The sequence below is a fragment of the Poecilia reticulata genome, chromosome 21, assembly GCF_904066995.2.
Source record: "Poecilia reticulata chromosome 21, P_reticulata-male-v2, whole genome shotgun sequence".
NCBI classification, from domain to species: domain Eukaryota; kingdom Metazoa; phylum Chordata; class Actinopteri; order Cyprinodontiformes; family Poeciliidae; genus Poecilia; species Poecilia reticulata.
The window spans coordinates 1,427,671-1,447,097 of NC_088850.1; the positions used below are offsets into that span (position 1 = coordinate 1,427,671).

The window sequence follows — 19,427 nt, forward strand, 5'->3', positions numbered from 1 at the left end:
CCACAGGTACAAAACACCTGAATCAAATGGCTTAATTACCTCCTCAGTTCTCCAGAGCCTTGCTAATGACCTAATTATTCTATTCAGGTGTGGTGCAGCAGAGGCACTTCTAAAAGTTGCAGGACACCGGCCCTCGAGGACTGGAGTTTGACACCCCTGGGTTAGAGTGACAGTCGGTCACAGCGCATTCAGCCAATTAACACACCTGAGGTAGATATTCAGGCTCCAGCTTTCCCCAGTCAGGTGTGAGGGGAGAGCTGATCATCCAGAGAGCTCAGAGCCATGAAGCCTTGTTAAAAAGTCTAGTTAACTAGCAGGCTGGTAATTTACTGGTGCTGTTTATTTTAATCCAGGCCAGGTGACCCTCTGTAGGGTTAAAGGCTGGTCAGCTTCTGACAGCCGGCTGGAGAACCTGAGACTCGCTCCATCCTGGTCTGGTAGGAGGCTGATGGTCGGTATCATTTCTCCTCCATCTCACCATTCAGACACACAATCCACTATTCACCTCTTCATCTGAAACGACTTGCGCTTGGACATTGTCATCTCAAATATCTGGACAATTCAACCATGGACGTTTTGAATGTGTGTCGGTCAGACACTGTGGGGAAATTTAAGACTGTGTGAAAGATCTACTGCAGTACTGTGTATATTTATTTAGTATTATTTGGGGTTCTATGCATGTTTGTCTTGTGCTGTTCACTTTAATTTTCTCTTTAAAATACATGGTATTGAAAGCAGTTATTCTTTTGCATTGTTTTTATTGGTTACTGACAACGGATCCAGTAGATGAATTTAGTCTTCTGATTTATTCCATCTAGTCCTCTTGTACATTAAAAAGTGCTACATCAGCAGCAGCTTAAATGTCTCCCAGAACCAGAACCACTGACCCAGATTCTCTTCCTGCAGGCGTCTTCACCGCCCCGGTCAAAGGTCTCTACTACCAGGTCTTCAAAGGCGGCGTTTCATTCTGCGTCTGGTAGAAGATGGCACGTGGCGCGCAGTTCAAAGCGCGCTTCATGAATGTGAGATGAGACGTTCCTTCTCATTCCTCTCTCTGCCCGTCTGAGTCCAACTTCAGCGCGGCGTAATGAACGGTCCCCTGGGTTTCTCTGGCGTCTCTTCCTCGTTCTTCCGGTCTAACGAGGTTTTTTCTGATCTATTATTCAGAGACAGCAAGCTCACCATGCTGCTCAGCGAGTCTCTGGGTAACATCAACTGTCGAACCACCATGATCGCCCACATCTCGGACTCACCGGCCAACTTCATGGAGACGCTGACCACGGTGCAGCTGGCGTCCCGCATCCACCGCATGAGGAAGAAGAGATCCAAAGTACTTTGTCTGTTACTTCACTTTGTTTCACAGCTTCTGAGAGCAGAACTTGATAACAAGGAGTTTATTCTCTGTTGTGTTATTTAACACAATGTCTTTTAGAGATGTGCCAATCAGGTTTTTTCCTGCCGATTCCGATCACCCATGAGGGCCGATTACCGATACCGATCACATAACTATAATTATTATTTTTTATAATAAGCACTACCGGTTATATTATGTGGAAAAAGGAACCATAAATTCACCTTAACTTAGACAAAAACTTGTTTTTAATAACTTTTTCCAAGAACAAAACTAAACTAAACAGTCATTGTGCAAATTGTACTGCTATCAATAATACTATCTTTAACAGACTGATAACATATGAAGCTAAATGGCTAAAAAATGCAAAAAGTCTAAATAAAACCTCTAAACATTGCCAAAAAATTCAAGTGTAATACGTAACATTCAAAGGCAAATACAGGTTCAATAAACAATCCTGCGTTACTGAATGAAAACTTCCTGATAGCATGGCGGCTAGCTGATCACTGCTAACAGGGGCGCAACTTCATACTTTCTGAGGTGCATGCGAACATGTCATCAGAGCCCCGGCCCCAATGACATAAACTTGTACAATTCATCTTTAATTAAAGCGTCAATAATAATAAATGTGTGAATAAATTGCTGCCTACGGGGCAATTAAGAAGAATGAAACAGAAAACAGGGCAATATTTCATCATTTAATACGTAAGTGAGCCGAAGAGCCATTTCTGTAGGGGGTCATCATGAGGGGTCTTCAGGCTGCACTTTGTCTGGTTCCTCACCCAGGACCTGTCTGCCTCGGGTGGCCAGGGGCATAAAGCCCCAGACAGCATAGCTCCTAGGATCATTGGGACACTCAAACCCCTCCACCACGATAAGGTGGCAGCCCAAGGAGAGGCATATATATATATATATATATATAATATTGAATGAAAAGATCAGTACCCAAGAAGTACAGCCAGATGCCCATACCTGAAGCACTCGAAACTGCCAAACAAAGGCTCCAAGCCTTGGCCAGCCGCCTAAAGAGATACACGAGAGAGAATGAAGCCAGGAGGATTAACCGGCTCTTCGCCACCCAACCAGCTAAAGTGTACTCTCAATGGCAGGGTAATAACAACAGAGCAGACCCACCCAGGCTGGAGACTGAACAATACTGGAAAGGCATATGGGAAAGGGAGGCGTCCCACAACAGCAATGCACAGTGGCTAACCTCTCTAAGAGAGGACCACAGCAACCTCCCGGAACAAGCCCCGGTAACCATCACTGTGGCAGATGTCCAAGACAGAGTCTCGGGTATGAAAAACTGGACAGCACCAGGACCTGACATGATCCATGCCTACTGGCTTAAGAAACTCACTGCCCTCCATGAGCGACTGGCAGCTCAACTGAACCAGCTGCTACAAAATGGGACTCACCCTAAATGGTTAACTGAAGGGCGCACAATCCTGATACAGAAGGAACCCTCGAAGGGTTCAGTCCCATCCAACTATCGGCCAATAACCTGTCTCTCTACAACATGGAAGCTCATGTCAGGCATCATAGCGGCTAAGATAAGCGGGCACATGGATAAATACATGAGCACAGCACAGAAGGGCATAGGCATAAATAGCAGAGGAGCCAAACACCAACTCCTTGTAGACCACACAGTTGCCCGAGACTGCAAAACCCGACACACCAACCTGTGTACCGCTTGGATTGATTACAAGAAAGCCTATGACTCAATGCCACACACTTGGATCATTGAATGCTTAGAGATGTACAACATCAATAGGACTCTAAGAGCCTTCATTGCAAACTCGATGGGGCTGTGGAAAACCACCCTTGAAGCCAACTGCAAACCACTTGCACAAGTGTCCATCAAATGTGGCATATACCAAGGAGATGCTCTGTCCCCACTGCTGTTCTGCATAGGCCTGAACCCTCTCAGCCAAATCATCAACAAGACTGGCTACGGATACCGACTCAAGAATGGGGCCACGATCAGTCACCTCCTCTACATGGATGACATCAAGCTGTACGCCAAGAGCGAGCGAGACATCGACTCACTGATCCACACCACCAGGATCTACAGCACTGACATTGGGATGTCATTCGGACTAGAGAAGTGTGGTCGGATGGTTACAAAGAGAGGGAAGGTCGCCCACACAGAAGGGGTCTCACTCCCAGAAGGAACAATAGCAGACATAGAGCACAGCTACAAGTACCTGGGAATACCACAAGCAAATGGCAACCTCGATGAGGTCACAAGGAAAGGAGCCACAGCCAAATACCTCCAACGGATAAGGCAAGTCCTGAGAAGCCAGCTCAATGGCAAGAACAAGATCCGTGCAATAAACAGCTATGCCTTACCAGTAATCAGATACCCTGCCGGAATAATTAGCTGGCCAATGGAAGAGATGAAGGCCACGGATGTTAAGACTAGGAAGCTACTAACCATGCATGGAGGATTCCACCCCAAATCCAGCACCCTGAGACTGTACACGAGCTGTAAGGAAGGAGGCAGAGGACTAGTGAGTGTGAGAGCCACTGTCCAGGATGAAACATCCAAGATCCATAAATACATCAAGGACAAAGCCTCAACAGACGATGTGCTCAGCGAATGTCTCAGGCAATGGGGAACAGAAGACAAGGTGCTGGAAGTACCATCATGGGAGGACAAGCCCCTACATGGGATGTACCACCGACAAATAACTGAAGTGGCTGATGTCAGGAAAACCTACCAATGGCTGGAGAAAGCTGGACTCAAGGACAGCACAGAGGCTCTCATCCTGGCTGCCCAGGAACAGGCCCTAAACACCAGAGAGGCTCAGATCTACCACACCAGACAAGACCCAAGGTGTAGGTTGTGCAAGGAGGCCCCTGAGACAGTCCAGCACATAATAGCAGGGTGCAAGATGCTGGAAGGGAAAGCGTACATGGAACGACATAACCAAGTGGCGGGCATAGTGTACAGGAACATCTGTGCAGAATATGGACTGGAAGCCCCAAGATCAAAGTGGAGAACACCCCCAAAAGTGGTGGAGAATGACCGAGCTAAGATCCTGTGGGACTTCCAGATCCAGACAGACAAGATGGTAATGGCGAACCAACCGGACATTGTGGTGGTGGATAAAGAACAGAGGAAAGCCGTTGTGGTGGATGTAGCAAAACCAAGTGACTACAACATCAGGAAAAAGGAGCATGAGAAATTGGAGGTCTTTTCCAGTTCCTCAGAGAGGAACTGGAAAAGACCTGGAAGGTGAAGACCACAGTGGTGCCTGTGGTCATCGGGGCCCTCGGGGCAGTCACCCCCAAACTGGAGCAGTGGCTCAAACAGATCCCAGGAACAACATCAGACATCTCAGTCCAGAAATGTGCAGTTCTAGGCACAGCCAAGATACTGGAGGAGAACCTCAAGCTCCCAGGCCTCTGGTAAAGGACCTGAGCTCAGAGGATGAAACAGACCACCCACGGAGGGTGAGAAGGGAATTTTTTTTTGAGAGAGAGAGCGACAAAGGTATATGTTTATAGATTGACATCGATATATAGATATACGTAAATATCTATATATAGATTTATATATATTTATAGAGAGGCACATATATATATATATATATATATATATATATAGAGAGAGAGAGAGAGAGAGAGATAGATAGAGAGATGTATGTTAATAAATTGACATCTATATATAGATACACATACATATCTATATATAGATTTATATATATTTATAGAGGGAAGTAGAAATATTTATAGATAGATAGATAGATAGATAGATAGATAGATAGATAGAGAGAGGGATATGTTAATGAATTGACATCGATATATAGATATACATACATATCTATATATAGATTTATATATATTTATAGAGAGGCATATATATATATATATAAGATAGATAGAGAGAGAGAGGTATATGTTAATAAATTGACATCTATATATAGATATACATACATATCTATATATAGATTTATATATATTTATAGAGAGGGAAGTAGAAATATATATATATATATATATATATATATATATATATATATATATATATATATATATATAGGTCTTACCTGTCCTCTAGGTAAGACCTATATATATATATATATAGGTCTTACCTGTCCTCTAGGTAAGACCTATATATATATATATATATATATATATATATATATATATATATATATATATATATATATAGGTCTTACCTGTCCTCTAGGTAAGACCTATATATATATATATATATATATATATATATATATATATATATATATATATATAGGTCTTACCTGTCCTCTAGGTAAGACCTAAACCATTTAAGAACAGCGCCAGTGACTGGAAAACCTCCAGAAAGTCATTGTCATCTAAAAACTGTCAGCTGAAAGTACACAACTTTTTCTAAAACCATATATATACATATATATGTTTTTCTGGGTTGTTTATTCAATGCCACATGACTGTGTTTTTATTTTTAATGATGTAAAACACTTTGACATGCCTTGCTGCTGAAATGTGCTATACAAATAAAATTTGATTGATTGATTGCCCAGAAAGATAAATAGTTTTCTAAATTTTTCCCAGTTTGTTTCGGTTTAGACTCTAAAATTCTCTCATTGTTCCACGTTGTTTACATTTTCTCTCTAAATCTCCCTCTAATTAATAAATTAGGTTTTTCTGATGACTACTGATGTGGTTGAACGTGGGGGAAGCCGGAGTCCCCGGAGTGAACCCACACCTGCACGGCGAGACATGTCCCACCGTGCAGTCCTGTCTTTTCAATATTAAAATGTCCAATTCAAAATCACAGTAGCTTTTTACCAATTACTGCTAATCACCAAAACACACGTGGCCCCGCCCCCTTTTAAATCTTCTTCAGACATCAGTTGATGTCTGGATGGACTTTGCATCTGGATTTGATCTGGCGTAGAGGAGGTGGAGTCAGAGCCTTTTTGATTCGCTTCCACAGCGATTTCTTCTTCTTGGGTTTCTCTCCTTCAGAAATATTGTTCTCAGCTGACTCACCAGCTGCTTGTGGCTCTAATTCTTGAGGTGGTGTTTGGACTTCATCTATGTTTAATGTGACCTTTGTTTGTGGAAGCGATGTTGTCTGATCTTCCATTGGACCACACTCCTCCTTTGTGGAAACTGCCTCAACTTTACATGCTACGTCTTCTGACACTGTCCCAACTGTTGTCTCAGCTGGTTCAGGAGCATTCTGGGGGATGTCAGTTAGTTTTTCAGGATCAGGACTTGTTGTCTTAGTGATATCGACTAAGTGTTGTTCTGTCTCAATCGGATTTACAACAGCTTCCAGTTCAGTTCTTTCTTCGGGGACCTGCTGTTCTTTGGAGATTTCTGTTTCTATTGTATGAATCTCAGTTTTAAGCAAGACTGTTTGATCCCCAGTTGTTTCTGTTGTAGAAACTTCTTGCTCTGTGTTTGTTCCAGAAACGTTTTCCATACAGAGGCTGTCCAGTTCAGTTGCACCTCTTGTTGCTGCCTTTCTCTTCATCTTAGGTTTTGATTTCTTTGAACGCTTCTTCTTCACCTGTTGGTCTCCATTTTGATGTTCCATGGAGACGGTTTCTACCTGCAGTACTTCACCGATGGCTGTTTCTGTCGTGTGAATCTCGTTTTCGATGCTCTCTCTCTGGTCTCCAACCATTTCCGGTACTGAAACCTCTTTTTCAATATTGTCACTAGAAACGTTTTCCATACAGAGGCTCTCCAGTTCCGATGCATCTCTTACTGCTGCCTTTCTCCTGATCTTGCGTTTAGATTTTTTTGAACGCTTCTTCTCCACCTGGTGGTCTCCATTTTGTTGTGCCATGGAGACCGTTTCTTCTTCTACTACCTGCAGTACTTCACCGATGGCTGTTTCAGTCGTGTGAATCTCGTTTTTTATTACCTCTCTTTGGTCTCCATCGAATTCCGGTACTGAAACCTCTTTTTCAATGCTGTCAGTAGAAATGTTTTCATCATTGGCAGCTTTCAGTTCAGTTGCATCTCTTACTGCTGCCTTTCTCCTGATCTTACGTTTTGATTTCTTTGAACGCTTCTTATCCACCTGGTGGTCTCCATTTTGATGTGCCATGGAGACGGTTTCTACCTGCAGTACTTCACCGATGGTTGTTTCAGTCGTGTGAATCTCGTTTTCTATGCTCTCTCTCTGGTCTCCAACCATTTCCGGTACTGAAACCTCTTTTTCAATTCTGTCACTAGAAACGTTTTCCATACAGAGGCTCTCCAGTTCCGATGCATCTCTTACTGCTGCCTTTCTCCTGATCTTGCGTTTAGATTTTTTTGAACGCTTCTTCTTCACCTGGTGGTCTCCATTTTGATGTTCCATGGAGACCGTTTCTACCTGCGGTACTTCACCGATGGCTGCTTCAGTCGTGTGAATCTCGTTTTCCATGCTCTCTCTCTGGTCTCCAACCATTTCCGGTACTGAAACCTCTTTTTCAATGTCTCCCGAAACGTTTTCATCACTGACAGCTTTCAGCTCAGATGCATCTCTCGTTTTTGACTCTCTGCTGTTCTCATCTGTAGATCTTTTAAATACTTTGTTCTGCCGATGTTGATGTCCATTCATTTTGGTTTCAGTGGATTGTTTTCTGAGCAATAAAAACAGCTCAGTTTGGGTTGAGATTGTTTTATAAACTGATTCCAAGTGACATCGGTTCTCCAGCAGATCCATCTCCGTTTGCGTTGATGTTGATTGACGGATTTGTTTCAAGTGACATCTGCTTTCAGTGGCATCCATCTCCGTTTGGACTGACAAACACTGATAAACGGGTGAGGTGCCTTGCGATTCGCTCTGAGTGTGAACAGAAACCATAGTCTTCTTCCTCTGTCTTCTCTCTGACAGTAATTTTCTCGTCAAATCTTGTAGCTGTTTAAGTTCAGCGTTTAGTTGATGATTTACATTGAACATGTCATCTAGCTGTTGCATTAAGTATTTTTGTACTTTTATATGTTCCAATTCACACTCCTTACATTTAGCTTCACACATACATTTTACTTGGCTTTTCTTTTCTGTTGAGTGGAGCAAATCCTGAATTTCAATTAAACCCTCTTCTGGCACATTTTCTTCCGTTTGATTAACAGGAACCTCCGTTAAGTGTCCAGTTTGAATGTCGTCCATTGGTTTTCCCAGAGATGGATGTTTCTCCCCTTTTTCATCCGGTGTCTTCTGCGGTTTCAAGATGGATTTGGTGACCAGCTGTGTTGCAGTGTTCTTAGAATGACTGTCCTTTTCCAAGGAAGCTACCTCATCATGTTCTTCGGCAGGCATTGAAACATTTTTGGTTTCAGTGTTCTCAGCAAAAAAACTCACATCTATGCAGGGTTCAGACTTTGGGAGCATTTTCCACAACGATTTTTTTCCGCTGCTGGAAAAAGCTCCCTGATAATTTTGGTTTTTCGGCAGAGGACCATCATCGATTTCACTGTTTTGAGTGAAAAATGTTAAATCTATGCAAGCATCAGTCTCTGGGAAAGTTTTCCACAACAGTGGGGTTTTTTTGATGCGCCTAGTTTTTGACTGGTTGACTTTCTTCGGTTTTTCTGTGACGGATTTCTTTTCGTTCACCGGCTCTGGTGCAGAAATCACAGTGTTCTTAGAACTTTCCTTTTCCATGGATGCTAACTCATCACGTTCTTCCCTCTGCTTTGGTGGCTGTTCCTCAGACTTGGCGGGCTGTTCTTTCTCTGTTGTGTCGGCTTTCTCCTGCACTCCAGCGATGTACTCTTCTACACAGGCCAGCGAATCCTTCTGCTTTTTGATATTTCCAGCAGAAATCTCTTGGTTAGTGGCGATGTCTTCCTCTGAACAGGTTTCAAATGCTACCTGGTGGTTCTCGTTGGATTCACTCTGAGGTTCCTGTCCGTCCCCCTTTTGATCTACTTTTTGCGGTGCGTTGGCGCTCGATCCATTGTCAATCACCAATGAAGAGTCCTGCTGTTCCATGTTTTCAGTTGACATCTTAGGCTCCTCAGATCCATGCAGCGCCCACCAGGCTGCAAAGGACATCTTCTTCTTGCGCTTGCGTGGCTTGGGTGGCTGTACTTTTCTCTCGACGATGTTGTCGGATGCCACTTCTTCAATTCTACTCTGGTTGGACTCCATTTTAACTTTTACTTGTGGTTCTAAGATGGATCACTTCTCTAGAAACTCAGTAGATTTCAAAGTTGAAAATCCTACTACGTACTGCTAAGTAACTTCTCACGAGACACTATCGACAACGGCTGCTAACAGGTTGCAATGAAGGTAGATGGATGTGAGGAGCTTATATAATCGCTGGTGATGTCAGAATTCTGCCTTTGGAATGTCACACTGTGATGTCACATTGTGACATCACAGTCTGACGGATTTTTTTATTGACACGGCAGATGCCTTGACTACAGAAAGAGTAGGCGGGCTTTTAAATTGTCACTGGTTGCCATAGTTACCCACCATTACCTTGTTGTTTGAGAATGACTTCCCTGCTGTAAACAGAAAGGGTCGGAAACAGACCACTGTCAGTCTCACATCTTATTTGGAAATGGGACCATTGCACTCCGGAATTGAAGGGGGCTCTATTTCCTATATTACCTGCGGTCTCCCGTTTTTATTTCCTTTTGAAATCTAGGATATAGCTTCGTCTTTAAGAAGGAGTTTTACTCTCAGCATGTATTTGAACTTCTCTCTTTTATTTACTTGAGCGCAGCTCACAGTTTTTAACAAATTCCATAGCTTTCGGTATACTTTTAAATCTGATCCTAAGTTGCACCTTTTGGGGCCTGCTACTGCCTCTAGTGGCGTGGGGGTGGAAGCACCACTAATATAATTACGTCACTAAATGAGAATACCACAAAGTCTTTATTTTATTATTAATTCCGCCATTACCTCTAGTTCAGGGTCGTTATGCGTTGCATATAGTGCATACCCACTTTTTGTGCCCCTGACTGCTAGTTCTGATTGGCTGTTTCTGACTGAGCGGAGTAATTATGCAGAACAGGGAGGAGATCGATTATTTTTTTAGAGATTATCTGTCTCATGTTAGGACAGTGAAAGTTTTAATACGTATGTAAAATGTATTTTTTTAGGTTAGATGCTGCAGCTTTAAGCAGAGGTTCGGTGTGAGAGTCACTACCAAGTGGAGCAGAAGCGGCGCTCCGTCTGTGAAATATTACAACCTGTAGCGCGTAGCAGCGGTTCAACAGCAAGAGCAGAACCAGCGTCTTACATCGCATCTCGAATACTTAAATAATTTTGCGGGTTATTTGTTTAGCTTTTTGACCGTCATGCTAATCCAGGTGAGTGTTTGTAGCTGTGCGCTGCTTTACCTGCTATCTGATCCTCCATATGTCTTTTTTACTGCAGTGAGCCTCGATGTAGCCAAACTCCGTCAAGTATGGCATTGTTTTTATGTCGTATTAGCTTCATTGTGTTGATGCATTTTGACGTGCTTCAATTTTCCGCCGCAACACGCAAACTTCCCCATTCACTCAGTGCGTTATAGTTCCACATCGCTTAGGATTTGTTGCTGCGCGTTTGCGCAGTGTGAAGGAAAGAGGAGACCAGCTGCACAGGCAGGCTGAGAAATGAGATGCAGGTGATCGGTTTGTGTGATCGGCAACAAGAAACCGTGATCGGCGATCACCGATCTTACACTTTTCACGGAAATCGGCCGATTATGATCGGTGGCCGATCGATCAGCACACCTCTACTTTCAGCATTGCAAGTTGGATGTGAACGTTGTTTCCTGTCCAGCTGTTTCCTGTCAGACCTTTACTGAGTTCAGGTCTGCGGCTGTAAAACTTTCTGACATAGTTTTGAGTCGAGTACACACCGATCTCCAGGGACTAAAGTACGCCCCAGTATGTTGGGCAACATGAAACTGCTGCTGCACATGTTACTCAACAAGTTGTTTCTAGGTAACCAAAGTGTGATTAAGCTAAAGCTAGCTTAGCTGGGCTGTGGGAGTGTGAGCGGCTACGGCCTTTCTCTGCCTGAATCTGTCATTCTTGTGCTAACTGTCTTGTTGTCTCCAGTATGCCTCCAGCTCTTCTGGAGGCGACAGCTCCTGTGAGGAAGGTCCATCCCATCGGCCTCCTCATGTTCAGCCTTTCTACCCCCGGATCGTGGCTCTGGATCCTGACCTACCGCTGCTGCTCTCCAGCGATCCTGACTATTCCTCCAGCAGTGAACAGTCCTGCGACACCGTTATTTACGTTGGACCCGGTGGAACGGCGATATCTGACCGAGAGCTGAGCGACAATGAGGGCCCACCTTCCTTTGTGCCCATCATTCCCTCCCTGAACAAGAAGCGAACCAAAGACTCTCCCCGTTCAGACGGAGATCACTTTAAGTGCAACACATTCGCAGAGCTGCAGGAGAGGCTTGATTGCATCGATGGCAGTGAAGCTCCAAACGCGTTAAGCACAGAGAGCAGAGCAACACAACCAATGAAGAATCAAGCTGGACCAGAATCTGATGAGAACTCCACTCTAAACTTAACCGGACCAGACTCCAGTCTCCCTTTGACTGGAAGTCCAGTGGAATCCTCCAAACGGACCAGTGCTGATGGAGAGAAACTCTCCGGTTCCCTCATTCAGCCATGTTCGGTGCAGTCCAGCGAGCCTTTTTCATCAGATCCAGAGCCGGTGGTAAGAGAGAAGGTTAGAGGAGCTGCAACCAGACCATCACCTCCTCAGTCGTTACCCCAGAGGCCCATAGCAGCATCTGACTCAGGGGAAGCTCTCAGCAGGACTCCCCCAGTGGGTATGAGCTACCAAGCACCAAGACAAAGCCAACCTTTGGAGTTACCAGACAGGGAAAGGTCCTACCACTCCACAGGTTACCCCAGGAAAGTCAGCGGCCTTCGAGCGGCTTTGTTAGGAAGATGCCTGGACAGAGACTTCCTCAGGACCACCATCACGCTCCAGCAGCCTGTGGAGCTGAACGGGGAGGATGAGCTGGTGTTCACCGTCATAGAGGAGCTTCCTATCGGCCTCGTCCCGGACAACGGCCGCCCCGCCAACCTCCTCAGCTTCAACCCAGAGTGTTCGCTGCAGGCCTTCGCTGCAGGTTCCCGTCCAGTCAGCATCATCAGCAGCATCAATGATGAGTATGACGCTTACACAGCTCAGCATGGAGTTACAGGATCAGGCTGCCATTCATCTGCTGGACTAAAACCCGCTGAAAGTGAAGACAGTACTTCAGCAAACAGGTTTTTCCTGAGAGATGAGAGGACAGCAGCAGAGAGCGCGTCCATCCTGACCTCACCAAGTATATACCATCGACAGCCATTTCTGCAGCATGGCTTGAAAAGTTCGCTGAATGACAGTGGCATTTGTTTCTCAGAGCTGGACAGTGATCCCGCCACACCCAACAAACCATCATTTACCAAGGCCTCCGCTTTTCCTGATCCCACCAAAGCCACACTTAAAGGATCCTCTAAGGTGAGAGCCTTAAGCACTCCAACGTCTTCTCCCCACCACACCCACCACTCCAGTCTTCCCAGGAAACCTAAGCCTACCTCTTCTGCAGCCGTAGGCAACAGCACACAAGAGAACCTGTTGTTTCAGGGAAGCACCTTCATTGATCCAAGAGAGGTCGAGTTTCTCTCTGCAGGCAAGCCAATGAGAAGTAGCACAGCCAGCATCTCCCCCAAGAGGTCTGGAGGAAACGGCAACAGTGTTCCTCGATCTCCGACGACACAAATGTCTTCCACAGCTCAGAGAGTCGTTGATGGCTGCGAGAAGCCCATCAGCAGAAGAGGAGATACTCTCATCAAGCTGCCACGGCTCACACGAGGTGCAACAACTCTGGGTACTGTTTCCACTTCACAGAACTCTGAAACGAAATGGGGTCAAGAAGCTGCCGGTGTGACGGGGACATTAAGGTTTTCATCACTGGGGAAGAAGTCTAATGGGCAGAAAAGTAGCATGATCTCCAAGTCTGGCTCTGGAAACATCTCTCCTCCTACGCCACTTATCAGACAGTCCAGCCAAGAACAGAAGACAAGGTTTCCAAGTGCCTTAAAACCGAGCAGTGACAGTGGAAGGTTTGCTTTCCCTAAAAGCTTAACCTCAGAGGAGGAGTTCACCTTCAGGCACCGAGCGGATTCATTCAGTCACAAGACGTCTAGTCTGAAAATCGACCATGGTTCTGCCAGAACATCTTCCAGTCTGAAGACACGAGGGGCCAAAGCAGATTCTCACAGGTTCTATGGTAGCTTGAGATCTCTGGAGAGGGGAGACAGTCCAACCTCAGCTCTGCTGAAACCGGAGGCGTTCAGGGATGCTGATGATGCTGCTGCAGGGAGTAGCTGCAAATCCAGCAGATCTGTACCAAGACTTGGCCTTCCGCCTTTAAACATCCCCTGTTCCTCCCAAGCCTCTTCTACTTTCCTTTCAACAGCCAGTAAACTATCGCAGGTACGAGGCAATGATAACTCCCGTGCTGCTGGTTCTGCTGGACTGAAGGTTCGACCGTCGTCAACCAGCAGCTCTAAAAGGCTGAGTTCCCCTCCTGGGCCCAATGCCAGCCTAGCCCCAACCGGCAAGCCTCCTGCCAGAGCCGGAACCGGAGTTAAGACGGGAAGAGGCACCATCATGGGCACCAAGCAGGTATTCAGCAGGGCAGCCAACAGCCGGGTCAGCGAGCTCGCCGCTGGTCAGAAGCAGCTCAGCAGAGGGGCTGGAGAAAGAGACGGTACCGACAACGGGGCTAGTGGCGTCGGCACGCTGCTGCCCTCCCCCTACAGCAAGATCACAGCCCCCCGCCGGCCGCAGCGCTACAGCAGCGGACACGGCAGCGACAACAGCAGCATCCTCAGCGGGGAGCTGCCCCCCGCCATGGGCCGCACCGCCTTGTTTTACCACAGCGGGGGCAGCAGCGGCTACGAGAGCATGATCCGAGACAGCGAGACGACCGGCAGCACTTCGTCAGCCCACGACTCCATGAGCGAGAGCGGAGCGTCCAACCGAGGCAGGGTGTCCAAGTCGCCCAAGAAGAGAGGAAACGGTGAGCAGAAATTTAATATGTACCTTCTAGTGATCAGTCTGACGGACTGATCGACTCACCGCCGCCTCAGTGGGTTCACTCCTGGCTTTGCAGTACATCTGCTAACCACCAGGTGGAGCCATTTACAGGAAAATCTATTATGAGCCAGCAAAAAAATGATCTATTGGAAGAGTGAGGTGGTTCTTCTTCTTGTTTTGGAAAAATTTCCATGATGTTTTAGTAATTTTCTCTTTTCTACCAGTTTAATTTATTACAGTGAATGTAAATGTTTTCTCCTTCATCCTTTACATGTTCACACTTTCTGATCCTCATCATTTTAACTATAATGTCTGGATATTAAGAGTGAAAAATTTAATAAGAAATATGAGTGATTAATTTTTTTGAAAGTCTTTTAAACATCAAAAATCTGGAAAACTGCAAAACATCAGTAGATAACGACTGAAATGTCTGAGTCTTCAGTGACGTTTCCTAAATCTAAAGTTGAATTTTTTTCTTCTACAAAGGAAAAATGTCAAAGTGAATTCTGGAGCTGTTCCACGTTTCAATAAGAGCCGATTATTATTAAAATGGGTTCTGATGGCCAGTCAGGGTCAGAAGCTAACGGAGCCATAAACTCATCTCCTCCTGGGGAAAGATGGACACATTAACATATTTATGGATTCCTCCGGGTGTCTGAGCGTGATGACGGGATGAGAGAGGCGGTCGGGTTAACATTGTGCTGCTGCCTGTCTGATCTCTGAGCCGCAGATCCTTTTCTAGCTTCCTGCGGCGATTGAGATTCATGCAGCGGCGAGAATCCTTCATGAAAGTTTCATGAGGGATTCCCAGCGAACACGTCCTGCTCCAATTATCACCTCACACACACACACACACACACCCCCACACACACACACACACAGCGCCCCCCCTTCAGTCTGACGCCTCTCACAGTTTGATTATTGTCGGCGTTTGCTTCACTAATTGATCCTGTTCATAGTAACGAAGCGACAGCTGCTGGTTGTAAATCACTCATAAATGAAAAACATTATGAATTATCTGAACAAAATTAACCTTCAAAACATTTTAATCATCAGACATTTTAATTATCATATGATTATTGATTAATAAGCATATATTCATATATCATATTTCCTCATAATCCGTCACATTAAACCGTAGCAAAACTTTACAGTGTTAAATTTTATTATAAACCTAATTAATAAAATACTCAAATGAATTTTGAACCAAAATGATGTCATGATGAGTCACTTCCTGTTGGTCGGCTCTGACTCCGCCCCTCACCTGTCCGTCCTGCAGGCGGTTTCCTGCGGCGGCGGCTGATCCCCGCCCCGCTGCCGGACGCCTCCGCCCTGGGCAGGAAGGTCGGAGGTCAGTGGGTGGAGCTGCCGGCGCTGGGCGGCGCCCTGAAGGAGCCGTTTGAGATCAAGGTGTACGAGATCGACGACGTGGAGCGGCTGCAGAGGATGGAGGCGGGGTCAGAGGTCAGGCTCTGGTTTATTTCAGACCATGATGATGATGATGATGATGACGGCTCTGAATGTCTCCCCTCTGGTTCTGGTTCTGACCGGGTTCTGTCTCCTCCTCAGGTTCTGCTCCAGCGGCAGCAGCGGCTGCAGCAGCTGAGCCGCCGCCATGCGGAGCTGCAGGCGGAGCTGCAGCAGGTGAAGCTCCACCTGATGCTGCAGCCCAGCAGGTGGAGCTCAGACTGTGAGAAACTTTCATTTATTTACTTTTGTTCTTTATGGTTTATATAAAATATTTAACACGTTTATTCATTTAAGTTATTTTAGTTTGAAATAAATGAAAGCCATGAATGAGCCGACCGGAGTTCAAGGTTTTATAGATTATTAATGTTTTATCTGTTAGTCGACTTCTGTCAGAAACTCCTCAGAAACCTTCCAATCAATAATCAATAACCTGATTCAGACTTTGTTCTGTTTTCACAGATTTGCAGCAGCAGATAGTTAAAATTTAAAAAGTTTAATTCTGGTTTTACTGAGTTGTTGGATTTGATTTTGTTTAAACATATTTTAGTTATTAAAGAATTGAAAGGAGGATCTGAATTTATAAATTTATTGATTATTATTGATAAGGCAGACTGCAGCTGTTGATGCATATTAACTTATATGAACTTATATGAATGTATGTTTGGTGTTTAAACGGTTAAAATGAGCAGCTGAATCATTTTCCAGGGAGTCAGATGGATAATGAACAGTTCACCTCCAGATGGTTTCAGAAAAGCTCCAGGAACATTTAGTTTAGTTTCTCCACAGTCAGGAAACCTGAAATGAATCTTTTTATCCCTCTGATCTCTTTAAGTCTGGAGTTTTTCTGTCGCGTTGAGACGTTTGTAGCTTCAGCCTTTAAAGGTTTTTCCTCCAGAGTTCGGTTCTGCTCCGATGCGTCAGAAAACTTCTGCTCATATTTACATGACACACTTTCTGCTGTTCGCTGCACAAACATCCCGGAGCAGCAGACGTGTTCCAGCGGCGCGCGTCGGCGCGCTGCGCCTCCTCTCAGGGTTTCAACCCGCCGGTTTCCGTAACGTCGCCGTTTCTCCTCTGCAGTCGGCGTCGACCAGAACCTGGACCGGGAGTCCCAGGAGTACCTGGAGGCTCTGGCTCAGGCCACGACGGAGCTGGACTCCTGCGTCAGCCTCTGCAAGGCCCGCGTCATGATGGAGACCTGCTTCGACGTCAGCGTCGCCACGGCAACGAGCGCCGCCGCGGCGCAGGACGGCCGCCACAGGGTGTAGGCGCCATGGAAACGGAGCGAAACACAAAAAGATGGGAGCTTTGGAAGTGCCTTTCTACTGCATCTATCATTAATTTGAACTTCCTTATTTAATATTTGATCATATTTTTTATTTATTTTGGTTTTAATGGTGCTGAAATCTTCGTTATGCAACATAATTTAGAAAATATCAGTGAATTTCTAAGATAAAGAGTTTAGGAATAAATATAAGATCCAACCTCAGATTGTGTTTCTGTTGGTTGTTTTATTGAAACATTTTTACAGAAATTATACAGATTCTGGGTTTTTGGCGGTTCTGTCAGAACCGAGCGGCTCAGAGCTGCAGACCTGGAAACCTTTCTGGTATGAACCCGCGGCGCCGGCCGGGTCCGGTTCTGGAGAGATGAGCTGCTGTCTGGACAGTTACACTGTAAAAACAACAGTGGTTTGATTTAACTGGCCGTTCAGAGAGAAACAAATGTTGGTGTCAAATTTAAAGTCATATTGTCTCTTTATTGATCTCATATTTATTGATGTCAGATTTCAAAACTAAATATTTATTTATTAGTTTATCTCCAAACTAAATGTGAACCAAATATGTATATTTATGTAGAACAAACAATAAAATATAAAACCAGGAACGAAACTAATAAATATTTATTTTGCTAATTAAACATTTTTGACCATAAAGCCCAGCTTTTATTTTGGTATCAGCTTCGAATAGCTAAACATTTAGCTTAGACCTACATGTTTGATTGGGAGCCAAATATTATCAAACTAAATATTTAATTTATAAACTAAATATTTAATTTGGAAATTAAATGTTGGAACTAAAAATGTAGTTATCAAATTAACTATTTGATTTGTAGCTTAAATTCTTAGTTTAGGAACTAAATACTTTGTCTGAAAACTACAAATTTAGCAACAAATTATTTATTTTGCCAACTAAATGTTTTTGTCGACAAAACCCAGCTTTTATTTTGACATTCTACTTCCGTTAATTGGCTACTTTGCATATTAAATATTTAGTTCCTACATTTAATTTTCAAACTAAATGTTTTTCAAAGTAAATATTTAACGTAGAGCTAAATATTTAGTTAGCAAAATTAATATGTAGCTCAGACTTAAATGTTTATTTTCCTGCCAAAACATTGAATTTGATCTTTGAAGATGATCAAATGATGAACTCTCTCATTTCTTCCCTGACCGATTCAATTATTTCTGTTCATTCTGACGGCGCCCCCTACAGGTCTGCAGCTTCAGTTGCTTCTCTGAATCAGAATTGATCCGTTTGGTTGCTCTGTTGCCTCTGAATGTTGCAGGTTGCTGTAAATATTGTCTTGTTGCTGTGGTCAGACGGACGATGTGACGCTCCTCTCCTCTCCTCTCCTCTCCTCTCCTCTCCTCTCCTCTCCTCTCCTCTCCTCTCCTCTCCTCTCCTCTCCTCTCCTCTCCTCTCCTCTCCTCTCCTCTCCTCTCCTCTCCTCTGTTCAGACGTTCATCTTTTAAGTTTAACTTCACAAACAGGACGAAAACATTTTATTCTCATTTTTCATATTTTTATCTTTATGCATTCAAACTTTCTCAGGCTGTTTTTCACGTTTCTGCATGAATTTCTTTCTCCTCTTTTATAATCTTGTGTTTTTAAGACGTTTCTCTGCCTGTTTTTAAACCTTTTTTATGTTTTTCTCTTTGTTTTTGTACTGTACAGTTTTTTAATCATTTCTAATGATGTGTTTGAAACATTAGAAAAGTTCCAGATGAGTCGACCATTTGCATCCAGGAGAATAAAAGTAGGAGTTTGTTCTGAGAATTTGTTTTAATGTTTGTTGTTTCTAACTTCTTGATTGGAAAAACCATATTCATTACCACAAGTCACCACATGGGGGCAGCACCGCATGGCCCAATGGTTAGCTAATAATCAAGATCTAATGATAACTGATTGGTTTTTACCCACCAGGTGTTTAATGTTCATCAATAGCTGGTCGCTAACCAAACATGGTAAAGAGTTCATGACAAGTTAATCTGTAGTTTTCTAAACATTCTTTATTCTAATGACTCGTTCAAAAATCACAATATTACTGCAAAGTCTGTTTATTTCAGAAACTTTATCACCAAATGAAACAAATCATATAGATTAATTATGATGATTTTACAGTGAAAGAAAACGTGACATTTAAAATTATGCTATTATGTCAGACCAATATTTTAACAAAAAAATATGTTAAATATTTAAAATATTCAAAGTTTTAATCTGATGAGTTTCATCAGAATCGACTCTCATTATTCAATCAGATGATTTCTGGAGATTCATCAGATAAAAGATGTGAAAACAGACGGTCCAGCGTAAAG

At 44.0% G+C, this 19,427-nt stretch overlaps 1 protein-coding gene across 2 annotated transcripts; it reads left to right on the plus strand.

Moving 5' to 3' along the window:
- The first annotated feature begins 220 nt into the window (after positions 1-220).
- Positions 221-18,888, plus strand: LOC145549813 (kinesin-like protein KIF26A). 2 transcript variants are annotated; one of them, XM_081602728.1, is made up of 7 exons: positions 225-451; positions 907-1,022; positions 1,168-1,330; positions 11,366-14,342; positions 15,639-15,823; positions 15,929-16,049; positions 16,910-18,888. In XM_081602728.1, exons 3-7 carry the CDS (start codon positions 1,184-1,186, stop codon positions 17,095-17,097), a joined length of 3,618 nt encoding a protein of 1,205 aa, XP_081458854.1. In that variant the 5' UTR covers positions 225-451; positions 907-1,022; positions 1,168-1,183; the 3' UTR covers positions 17,098-18,888. The 2 variants fall into 2 exon arrangements, with proteins under 2 accessions (XP_081458853.1, XP_081458854.1); XM_081602727.1 differs by having other exon boundaries at positions 221-451; positions 15,639-16,049.
- Positions 18,889-19,427: the final 539 nt, after the last annotated feature.